Source organism: Drosophila montana, unplaced genomic scaffold (assembly GCF_035044405.1).
Source record: "Drosophila montana isolate Dmon_TW-CO22-7 unplaced genomic scaffold, ASM3504440v1 contig_3213_1, whole genome shotgun sequence".
In the NCBI taxonomy this organism is placed as follows: Eukaryota; Metazoa; Arthropoda; class Insecta; order Diptera; family Drosophilidae; genus Drosophila; species Drosophila montana.
The window spans coordinates 964,994-977,282 of NW_026998093.1; the positions used below are offsets into that span (position 1 = coordinate 964,994).

General features: G+C 43.4%; 2 protein-coding genes across 3 annotated transcripts; one reads left to right on the forward strand and one right to left on the reverse strand.

Moving 5' to 3' along the window:
- The first annotated feature begins 665 nt into the window (after positions 1–665).
- Pcyt2 (Phosphocholine cytidylyltransferase 2) lies at positions 666–8,311 on the forward strand. 2 transcript variants are annotated; one of them, XM_064688437.1, is made up of 4 exons: positions 666–918; positions 4,410–5,096; positions 7,073–7,396; positions 7,468–8,311. In XM_064688437.1, exons 2-4 carry the CDS (start codon positions 4,524–4,526, stop codon positions 8,200–8,202), a joined length of 1,632 nt encoding a protein of 543 aa, XP_064544507.1. In that variant the 5' UTR covers positions 666–918; positions 4,410–4,523; the 3' UTR covers positions 8,203–8,311. The 2 variants fall into 2 exon arrangements, with proteins under 2 accessions (XP_064544507.1, XP_064544508.1); XM_064688438.1 differs by lacking the exons at positions 666–918; positions 4,410–5,096 and adding an exon at positions 6,772–6,990.
- A 580-nt stretch (positions 8,312–8,891) lies between these two features.
- LOC135432677 (E3 ubiquitin-protein ligase RNF10) lies at positions 8,892–12,274 on the reverse strand. The gene is made up of 4 exons (XM_064688436.1): positions 11,553–12,274; positions 9,872–11,419; positions 9,656–9,810; positions 8,892–9,591 (listed from the first exon to the last, which is right to left on the reverse strand). The coding sequence occupies exons 1-4, from the start codon at positions 11,623–11,625 to the stop codon at positions 9,130–9,132; spliced, it is 2,238 nt and encodes a 745-aa protein (XP_064544506.1). The 5' UTR covers positions 11,626–12,274; the 3' UTR covers positions 8,892–9,129.
- Between the last annotated feature and the right edge of the window lie 15 nt (positions 12,275–12,289).

Here is a 12,289-nt window from a genome sequence, read left to right on the forward strand (position 1 = left end):
AACATGTATCATCTAAAAATCTTGGTAACTTTTTCTAAGTTAGTGAATTTATTTTTGAACTGTAGTTTTCCATTTAGTTTATATATACCAAAGATTTTTAGTTTTCTGACACGAAAATTGTCAATTTTATGATATTATTATTGAAATTAAGAACATGGTGTTTTTGTTGATATCAAGCTTTATTTTTATATTTTATTTAGCCAAAAAGGAAAACATATATAAAGTTATTGAGTGTCAATAAATATATACAAGACAGCAAGAATATAGTCAAAATATTCGGCTAATTGTACAATTTAAATGAAGTGTATAAAGTAACTCACAAAAACAGTTAATGAGCTTCGGTACTTCCCCGAAAATATCGATCACCTAAAAAACGCAACTACGATAGTTGTTGCATTACTGAAACTGAATCGCAGTGTGGTTAATAATAGCCTAGCAATAATTTAGTTTGATTTTGCCTTTAACTTTAATTATATTATGTGGATAGTCGTTAAACATTGATCGTAAAACAGAATCTCTAATTAGTATTCGATTATAAAATGTAGCTAGTGGCAAAGTGTTATTAAACTATCGATATAATTGCCATTAACCGATGGAGGGCGTTAACAGTGTGGCAACGCCACATGTCAGTTGCTGTGAGCGCGATTCCCACTAGTTTCGTTGCGACGGGCAGACGCGGACACATAAGCTTTGAACAATTTACAACAATCAACAAAAAACAATATAACCAAGATAAGCATTGACGACAGCTACCAATTGCCCCCAGGCGCAGTGCTATATAAAACAATTTTAATTCGCGGTGCGCCATTTTGTGTGAAAAGCAAAGACAGAAATTATATATAATACAACGTTGTGCCACGAGCACTCATCGATTTTTAGCCGAAATATTGAAGCTAAATTTGAAAGAAAAAGTTGAAAGTAAGTTGCCCTGAATTTTCTTTTCTTATAGTGTGTGCAATGTGTCTTGTTGTCTTTGGGTCACACCAAAAATGTTTGTGCACAAATATTTACAAAACGACGCACTGTCGCGGCTGCTGCTCCCTCTGCCTATTGGCGATGACGTTGACGGTGCCCGTGACGTGAGCAATTACCCTCTCTCTCTCTCTCTCTGCTCTCTTGGCATATTTGGGCAGCGTCCGCTGGATTTGGATTGTTCTCGTTACATTTATTAGCTGCGTGGCCCACAAAATATGCATCTTTATGGGTTGATTTCGCTGCCAAGGCTCAGATACTTACATAATACTTCCGCCAGCCCCCAGATTTTTGATGCATTCGCACAACAACAGCTGCTGCTGCGCCATCGATTTGTGCTACAACCGGCGCGGCGACGCCAGTCCCATCCGCCTTGTCCCATCCCCTGGACATAGACAACCGCCGCCGCCACGTCATTTTACGGCATCGTATGACTTTCATGGGTTTGTTGTGGCACTTGCAACGCGCAGCGTTGGCGCTGACGTTGCTGCTTTCAGCTCTCTCTCAATCTCATTCTCTCTCACTATCGCTCTGCCCTTTTCTGTCTTATGTGGGACCCCTGCTAACGAACTTTGTGCTCTGATCGTACGATTTTAAAGTTGGCATTCGTCATTGTTTGTTGGCATTGCGAACAAGAAAAAAAAACTAAAAACACATTTAATAATAACCTAAGCAATGCGCACACATTACTCATGCTTGACGCTGACGTCGCTGCCGCTGTCGTATACCCTCTGCCAGTTGCGTTCGTGCTCCACTTTCCCAAGCGGCCACACAATACGTTTTTACCGTTGCCTAATTTCAACTCTGGGCTCAAAACTATGAATGTACATACGAAAGCGCAACAGAAAGAGGCGGTGGAGGAAGAGAGAGATAGAGAGAGTTTGATCGTGGCGTACGCATGTGAAGCCCACGCACAGTTAGTCAGCTGTTTCGGTTACTCAATGAAACTGTTTATCGTCATTCATGTGAGGGTGAATATTGTGCGTGTGTGCGTATTTGCGTGTGCAGATTTGTCAGTGTGAACAAACATTTGTAATCGAATTTTGTGTAAATTTGTGCATTGCAAATGTCAGATTACCAACTTATCGAGTAGCATTTACAAAAGGGTGTTTAAATAACGCAATTAAAAACCGCTAATAACTCCTTATCTCTCTTTTTATGCAACGAACACGAGAGCGAGCTCAACTGCGAAAAAGTTAATTACGTACTTGCAGTAAAAGATATTAATGACTTTTAACTTACAAGTATTTCAAATACGTTTCATTTTATATAAGAAATATAGTATAGCTTTGCTGGGGTGTAGCGTCACCGGGGACAAGTTCCAATTTCAGTTACGTGCGTCGCACATATGTATTTTTGGGCATATTTTTTTAATGATGATAATGCTTGGTGGCAACTGAGGGGTTATCAATGCACATGTGCACATATGTTAGTATATTTGTGGTCTATATATAGCAACAGGCGAGAAACAGCAGCTTATCAATGAATAACAGCACTCCTAACCCGTGTTAACGTGGATTCAACGTGGCAACTGTACTTTGAAGCCAGCGAAACTTCTACGAAAACGTAAGGTAAAAATTTAATTTCTTTAACTTGGCCTTTCCACACAACTTTGGTAACTTTGGCAAATCCGAAAGAAACGCGAACCGCGAACGTTAACCCCGCATCGGAGCTAAGCCCAGAGACGTTTCCGATGACGATTCTGAACAGTGGTTGCTGGTTGGAAATTTTGCAAGGTCCGCTTATTAAAAATATGTTGTACACATATTATATACATATGTAGTCCGCCCGAGCTGTTATCGCTAGGGGTTGCTGCTTATCAGCAAGCTCGTGCCTGAATCAATATATTAATTTCCAACTAAGCACAAAAAATACTTCTTTATCTATTTACTTAGTACATATCGTCATTCGGGAACTCATTAAATTGTATACAGAGTGCAGCGGAAACATGTTTCAACGATAATAGTCAAAAATTAAAGATAAGACAACAGGTAGCCAAGAGGCGGCCTATCTAAACATTGCTGAGAGGCACATCAATTAGCAGATGCGCTCTGCTCGCAATAACACGTAACCATGTACTCACTTTGTTTACATTCTGACTCGCATTTACTTTGTGTATATGTGTGTGTATCCACTGGCAGGCTGTGTCTTGTGTATGCTGTGTCTTGTGTATGCGTATGAGAGTTCGTCGATCGTATGACTGAGCTGACGTTCGCTTGTGACGTCACTGCCTGCGTTGCCTTTGAACACAGCGCAAAAATTGCGAGCAGCTCTAAAGCGCGTTACGATTCTCCTTGCTGCCTGGCAACAAAATTATTGTTTTTTTTTTTTATTGCTTCAATTTCTCCATTTCTTCTAGCGCAGAGTAAAAATAACGATTACATCAGTGCCATAAAATCCAGTTTTTTGTAAAACCAACTTGAACTTGAACGATCGCGCGCAGCCAGAGAATTGGCAATTTTCGAGCCGGTTTTCGCATATGCATGAATCAGCTGCAGCATTAGCATTAGCTGCCTTGAACGGAATACCTTTACCACATTAATGTTGGTCTATGGCCTGGTTTTCTTCTTCATCTTATAAGCTTATCATTAGGTCGATAAGAAATGCTCATGCTCTTTAATACAAACAAAATAATAATTTGACGTAATATGGCAAATCAAGGCCAGGCAGCGTTCCAAGCAAACAATATAAATATTTCATGAGCGTTGGATAAATTTAAAAATGCCAGAAAACACGCACTAAACAGCTGATTCTTCACAGCGCGCCTGTGTATGTGGGAGAGACAGAGAGATCGTAAAATTTATAGTTGCTTCACGCTCACTCAGCACAAGTTGTGTAAACACTTGTGTGTTCACGTGCGTTTTTTTTTTACATTAATTAATAAATTTTATATGTGTTGCTTGCGTGTGTTTGTTTTGTGAATACTAATTTTATATTGTGAATGCTAACATAAGAAAGAACGGTGCTTGTTCAACTTTCTGTGTCAAGTTTTACTTTTCACTTTACTCACAATACACTTGTCTCCAATTGAGCGCGCTCTCTTACTCCCTCTTCCACTCTCTCGCCTACTGCTCTTATTCTTATTCTCTCTGAATAATTGCTGTGCGCTAAGTACGTGCCAATATGTGATTGTTTTTTGACATTTTTGCCCGTCGCTTTGATTGTCGTTTTTATTAGCTGCTGCAGTTTTTTGAAAGAATTTTGTATCAAAGCGAGTGGCAAAACGAAACGAATGACAATTAAAGCGAATTGATTTGTCCATGGCATTCGGCAGCAATGCAATTGAAATATCACGTGTCTTATGCGCCACAGCCGGCAAGAAGAAGCAACGGCAATCACACACACAAATAAGTTACACCAAATTACATATGTACACACTTGCTTATACATGTATTTACATATTTATTTATGTATACACTTGCACTCTCTCCTTCCAGTTTGTCGGTGCAACAAATAACAACAACAGCAACAAAAACGAAGAGTTCTATATTATTGTACGAGTTCTTAGGAATCAGAAAAACTGCCGCGACCGTTGCAAAAGATACGCTGCGATGGCAACTTCATCAGTAATCGCCAATAACACCAACAGCACAATTAACGCGGGCTCAGCCGCTGCCGCTGCCGCCGCCGCCGCCGTCGTAGTCACATCTACGCTGAGCACACGAAAGCGTACCTACGAAACAGCCATTAGCATGCCTGCCATGGACGTCAAAGAACTGACCACGACACAAGCACGCACAGCCACAGCCATGCCACCAGCCAAATCGAGTAGCCCAATCCCGGATGAGGCGGTAATTGTGGACATGAATGGCCCACAGGCAGCCACCACACTGCGCGACTCAACGCGCACAATCTCACAGAGCGATGCCGATGATGGCACCGAGGCGACCTCACCTGACGACACCCTGCCCTCCTGCTCCACCTCAGCGGCGGCAGATTATCTCAATGGCAGCACCGGAGTAAAGCGCAAATATATGCCGCCCTCAGCAACGTCCCTCCTGCTGGCGCTCAACACGAAATTACCGTCAACGCATCCGCCGCCAATGCTGCTATCCGCACCAACGCTGACGTCTGCATCCACCTCCCACCAAGCGTCCCATAGCAGCGGCTTTGCCGAGCTAGCGGTAAGTGAAAACGATATGTCCTTGACAAGGTCATACGATGTTGCATCATCGTCAGCTCCCCTCCCCTCCAACCCGATGCAATGATTCGCACAGAGGCCGGAGCGTATATAAAGAAATTGTATTCCGGAACAATTTCCAAGCAATTGCGTCTTTGTTCTGTAATTAGCCAAGCTATATGGTATTATCAGCTCAGAAATTAGTATATTCGTTGGGATTGGTTGTGGTAAATAGCTGGGACAATTTAAAATTAATACTACAACATTATTTTTTAGTATATATATAGTTGTATATTGCATATTATATAAGAAGGGGGTCGATGACCAACTTCGAAATACCCTGTACCCAGTTAAATGAGATTGGCATTTAAAAAGTGAAATATTCTTGATCTGTGTTAACCACTTTAAATGATGTGCGGAACTAAAAATCGATATTAATCGATGTTTGCTTAAGGAACTATCGACAATTATAACTTTGCTTGATCTGTAGAGGAGACACTTTTATTCTCCAGATCTTCAAGTCTCTTAACAGGAATAGAATAACTTAAATATACGAAATGATATCAAATGATATGCCTCTCTTCGGTCTGTTACATCCATTTGTTCAGTTTTACTATACCCTTTATTTGATTTAAGCTACCTTGTGATTACTTTTTTAAACAAGTTATACCACATATTTGTTAATAAGCGTTGTGCAATTATTATATACTAACGGATTTGTTAAAAAGCGTTCGGAAAAGGCATTCATATATTTTGCCCTCTTTTGTTTTGCAATATTTAATTTTCTGTTTTGCTGCAAATATGTATATGTATTTGGCCATGCTTTGATCATTCGAGCGTGAAGCGATTTCGATATGGACACAGATTTGTTTTTATATATATATATGCATGTCAGATGTCTGTGGCATTTTTTCCTTTTTTAATTTATGAGCTTTTACTTTTATTTTTTGTGTTGCTTGAAATGAGCTATTAACTTTTTAATTGGCAATATTAGTGGCAAATGTTCAATTTACTCAAACCATATGCTTTGTTTTTTTTTACTATAATATTACAATTATTATAATTACATTTAACACAGCCGAAACTTGGTCAAGTTCAGTTCCATTTCCGCTGCGCTCGATTAGGTTGCTCCCAAGTTAAATATATATATATATATGTTTTGGTTAGGATATTTTCGGAAATAGCTGCCCATTCATGGCCAAGTGATAAAACTATTTTTTTGGCAGTCAGTCTTCTGCGCTGCGAGTCTGATTGACGCTTTGTTAGTCGCTGATTGTCAGTTATATCGCATGATATCGCCTGATGCCTCGTGCCAAATCCTCCCTTTTCCCATAGACATATAAATAGACATACATCAGCCTCACATTTGTACGCTCAATTTGTGGCAATTGAAATTTGTCGTCGCCGGAGCAGTCGCTAGCCGGCCCAGGCCCGTGTCGAGCCGAGCCGAGCCGAGCGGCGCCCGCTGTCGTGTCCGTTGTCCACTTTTATTGTAGTCAATTGTATTGATTTGGAAGCAGTTGCCGCCAATTAATTTAAAGCCGCTGCGCAATTGAATCGCCGCTGCCAATCCTCGACAGAAACAGCCACACACACACACACACACACACACACATACATTTACCTAGTCGCAGTGAGCCGAGCATTTGTTGTTGTCAAAGTCCCAGCAATTGGTGCCTGGAGCTCTCAGTTAGACAGCTGTAAGCAACCCAATCAGATCATATTTGTACTCTGATCCGACAGCTATATAAATAGATATATATATATTTGATTAAAATATACTTAAAAAAAAAAATTGAAACAAAATGTCTGAGCAAGAGCAAGAGCAAGAGGCGCCACCGTCGCCACAGATGTTCGAGTACAAAATGTTGCCACTGCACATGGACTTTAAGGAATTCGTAAGGGGCGCCGCAATCTGGAGGAAATTATCCGGCAAAACCCGTTGACTAAGTTTCGCTTTCTATTCTAACATTTTTGCAGACCATTTGCAAGCCAGCGCCATTCTCCTGCGATGAGGAGGCAATTGTGGAGCGCGAACGTTGCGATTATACAAACCGCATTACCTACCAAATGGCCCGGTCCGGGCAGACGAGTCGTCGGGTGCGCGTCTATGCGGATGGCATCTATGATCTGTTCCATCAGGGCCATGCCAGGCAACTGATGCAGGCCAAGAATATCTTTCCCAATGTCTATTTGATTGTCGGCGTTTGCAACGATGAGCTCACGCATCGCATGAAGGGACGCACCGTCATGAATGGCTTCGAGCGATACGAGGGTGTGCGTCATTGTCGTTACGTGGACGAGGTGTGTGTGCATGATCCCATATCAAAATATTGACCCCTCATACTAAACTAATTGTTGCTGTTTGTCAACAGATTGTTCAGAATGCCCCATGGACGCTGTCGGACGATTTCATAGCCGATAACAAAATCGACTTTGTGGCACACGATGACATTCCGTATGGACACGATGGCCTGGATGATATTTATGGTCCGCTTAAGGCGCGCGGCATGTTTGTGGCCACGGAACGCACCGAGGGCGTCTCCACCTCGGACATTGTGGCGCGTATTGTTAAGGATTATGATTTGTATGTGCGTCGCAATCTGGCACGCGGCTATTCCGCCAAGGAGCTCAACGTATCCTTCCTATCCGAGAAGAAGTTCCGTTTGCAAAACAAAATGGATGAGCTCAAGTCGCGTGGCAAGCGCGAACTAACCAAAGTCAAGGGCGACATCATCACCAAATGGGAGGAAAAATCACGCGAATTCATTGACACATTTCTGCTGCTCTTCGGCCGCGAACGTCTGAATCATCTGTGGAACGAGTCCAAGGGCAAACTCATACAGGCGCTCAGCCCGCCCGGCAGCCCATCCGGCTCTGTCAACGGCGATGATTTGGATAACGATGGCAATGACTCCGACGAATTCTTGGAACTGCCCGCCGAATATAGTGGCGGCAGCACGAGCTCCCTGAATGGCAACAAGCAGCGGTACTCACTGGCACGGCCCAGCTATCAGAGTCGTTCGGCGGCTGCCTCCTCGCCGGATGACTACGATGATGACGATGATGCTGTCTACGATGCGGAGTTTGTCGAGCGGCGCAGCAATTGAATTAGTTGTAGTGTGTTGCAAGCACAAACAACCATTTTCATATTTGGCTAGTTTCACTTTCTCTCTTAAAGCTATTGTATATTTATTAAATTGTTTTTTCGTGCGATAATCCGGAGGCATATCATTTGTTGAGAAGCAGTGCCAACGTCGTCCTGTTGCCCACGCGTACACAATTTTCTATAAATGTATCTCTAAATGGTATTTTATAAAACGTTAGATTTAGTTGCAACTGCACTCGCTCCTCCTACCTGTTGCCACCAATCTGCGCTCTTTCTTATTGAAACCTGTAGCCAATTTTAGATTTAAAAAGAAAAGAATGGAGCCGCAGCTGCGAAAGCAAATCCTACACGATTTATACAACTAAACGGCATGGAAAACGCTGTGAAAGAAAACCAACGCAAGACTCATTTTTTGTATTAAGCCTTAAAGATTTTGCGTGAAGATAAACAATATAGAATTATTTATATTAAATTATTTCGCGTAAGTTAAAACACCAACATAAACACATGCATATGCATAATATATACAACAACTAAACACATTCGCAACAAGAAAATAAGTTGCAAAAATCAGTTTGCAAACGATAAAAACAAAATGCTTTGTTGAATATTTTTTTGAAAAATAAAATTTGGAATGAAAGCAAAATTGAACGGAATCTATATATGTTTTTTTAAATAAAACAATTCAACTTTTTGCCATGCTCGCTGCCTTTATTGGATTATGTATTGTATATATATATATTAATGCGAAATACATATGAATATGGTTTAATTAAATTATAAAGGTTTTATGGTTCAGAAAAAGTTATTTGTAATAACGTTGAAATAATCCCGCGACTTTGGCGCGCACTAACAAAAATTTCTTACTATAATGTATTAGATTGTGTTAATTGGATAATGCCAGGGATCAATGTCATCTGGGATTGATTTACGGAGCTCTGTTCATGCCCACAGCGAACAGGGGTACCATTTTCTTGCCCTTGGCCTTCTTCTGCTTTTTGCTGGCTACGGCATCCACTGGAGCAACATTCGATTTAACCGCACGCTGCTGCTTCTGCTGACCCAGGGCGCCCACAAGTAATTCGCCCAGCGACCAAGGTCCAACGGCACTCAGTTCATGATCCTCATCCAGTGTGGGACGACTGGCAACAGCAGCGGCTGCTCGGTTTACTGGTGGTGGCGGTGGCGCAGCGCGACCCCAGGCTCCCGCGTGGAACTCCGGTAAGCTATGACGCAAGCCCGAGGAGTTCCCGGGGGAGGAGCTGCCAATGGTGGGCCACAGCTCCTGTTTGGGACTTGCAGCCACACTGGAGTAACGAGGCCCGCTTGCCGGAGCAATGGTTATGGGTATAGCGCCTCGGGGTGCCGGCAAATCCTCCTCAAAGCCGCACTGCAATGATAACAAAATGGGATTAGGAACAACGAAATTAGGATGCAACAACGCAAAGACGCACAGTGGGAAACTCGTGGGTAGAGTTTAGATTCAAATTGGCTGCACTGGCAATAAGTTTGCCCATCTGGCGATCGTTGATCTCATTGATGTGCTGTTCACGTTTGCGTTCCTCGCGCTCACGACGCTGACGCTCCTTCTGGCGATGCAGTAGATCATCTGCAGGATTGAGAGAACTAGTTAGTTATGATTGGATGCGAATACTCTACGGCTCACTTACCCTTGAATAACTTGAGTATGCTGCCCGAAATAATTGGTGGCTGCAGCTCCACCTCGACAACGGCGAACTGACAGGTCAGAGGCAAATGGCCCAAGCACGTAAATTTGCGACGATGCTCCTCGTCCATGGAGTGATGCTCCTTCTGTATTATCTGCGCCTTAATCAGCACGGGTGCCAAATCTAAAGTGCCGTAGCATGCCTGCAGCATTTTCACGTTCAATGGATGCAAGTAAATGTTTTGCCCATCATTCGACTGATAGAAATAATAATATTTGTTGTTGTTGGTGCTGTTGATTGTGGAGCTGCTGCTGTTGCTCGCCTCGCCAAAGGATGAAACGGAGGCATCGTCTGGCTTGTCAATATCAATATCTGGGGTCTTAGCTTGTTGCTGCTCTTCTTCTACCATCTGCAGCTGAGGCTGCTGCGGCAGCTGTTGCTCCTCCGGCTCCAAGCCCAGTTTCTCGCAGCGCTCATTCAGTGTCAGCAGCGCCTGCTGTATGAAAATATCTTCTGGACAGGACACATCGGACTCTGCCAAAAGCTCACGGCGTTCACGTTCAATAATAGCCGCAATATCCGGCCGCTTGGCAATTAAAAACTTGGAGAAGTGTTTAGCCTCATCTGCGGCGCTCAACAACGGAAAACGCTCGTGCGGCTCTAGAGCAGCGGCGCCTGCGCCTGCATAGCGCTCAATATAAATGAAACCCTTGCGACGACGCATCAATTGAAAGCTGATGGTATCAGCCACATTCATGGCGTGCTGCTGCTCGATGGTGCAACTCTTCAAATCTGCAGCATGGATGGCATCATAGCAGATGGGACACTTGCGCCAGGTCTTGTCGCTCAGCGAGAGATAGTGCAGCAGACAGGGCCAGCAATAGGCGTGGCCGCAGCGGGTCAGTTTAGCAGCCACCGGCGGATAGAGGCAAATGGGACACTGCGGCTCCTCGGTGGTGTGTATATTGATCTGCTCGATTAGATTCCAATCGATCAGCGTGTCCGGCGAGCCATTTACTTGCGCCTTGGCGCTGCTGCGTATAACAAACTGAAAGTTGGCCTGCAAGAACTGCTCCTTGTTGTAACGTGGCTGACGGCGCGTCGACACAGCACCATGTCCGGTCGCATGCCAGTCTGATGAGGATGACGTCTCGCGCGGCACACAATGAAAGTTCAGCAGATGGTTCAGATTCTGCTTCTTGCTGCCGTGCGCATACACAGAGTTTAGCTCATAGTCAAGAACGCTACGCATGTAGCCTTCTCCCGCTGCTGCTAATCCGGCGCCGCCATAAGTGTTATCCGTACCGGCGCATGCAAGGCCATCGCCGTGGCCAGACTCTTGCCCATAACCGGAACTGCCACTGCCGCTGCCGCCGCCACCGCGGGCACGTGGACGCTTGTCCACATTGGGACGTAGTTTTGCCGGCTGCTGTTGTTGTTGTTGTTGTTGCTGCTGCTGTTGCTTGTTGCTGCGCTGTGGCTGCTCGTTGCGTGGTGTGGGAAGCTGTTCGCGACGTCGAGAATTGCGTGTTTTGTTGTTAACATATAAGTCTGCAGAAGAGATCGAAAGACAGAGAAGTGTTAATATGACCTATGAAAAACAGTCTGACTGCGCGTAGCAAACGTAAAAAAGTCCTAAGCTGTATAAAAAAAGAAAATCGGTTGACGAATTCAGGGTGCTCACCACTAGATTTGCGTTGAGCTTCAGCAGATGATTTGTTTGCACGTTGTTGTTGCTTCTTGTTGTTGTTTTCCATTGTAATTGTTATTTTTGGCTGCGCTGAGGCCGCAAAGCTCGTTGATAGGAAGGTTGAAAAAACTGGGAGGGGATTGTGCGTTGGCCGTTTGTTGCTGCCAATTGACAGCAAACTGCGTCTCGCGTTGACGTTTGTCTCCACACGGAGTGCGTTGCGCGATTATTTTTCGTTGAGGATTCATCTTTACTGAGCCATGATTATTAACAAATATACCCAGAAATAATACTTGCGTAATATTTCCAAAAGGTTATGCGAGTGGTTTTCGGTATAAATCGAAAATCGAAGCGTTGAAAAGTACTAGATTCAGTACTTGTGCTGTTCTTTTTCTCTATTCTCTAAAAGACTTTTTGCCTTTTGCTTTACTTTACGTTCGCTTTTTTGCCGTCCTCTTTTATTAATGTATTTGTTGTTGGTATTGGTGTGATGTCCAAAGGTGTGACGACTGCGTTTTTGCACTGCGTAAATTGTCGAATTTGTGGCTCTAATTTCACTTGTCAAATGTGCGCGCACAGACTTAAAATGATTACAAATTGTTGGGGAATATATTTTGTGTCGTGAAAGCAACTAATTTTGATATAAAAACCAAAAAATCCTCGGTTGGAAAAATCAGCATCCGTGCTGACCTATGAAAAACAGTGTGGCTGCGCGTGACAAACGTAAAAAT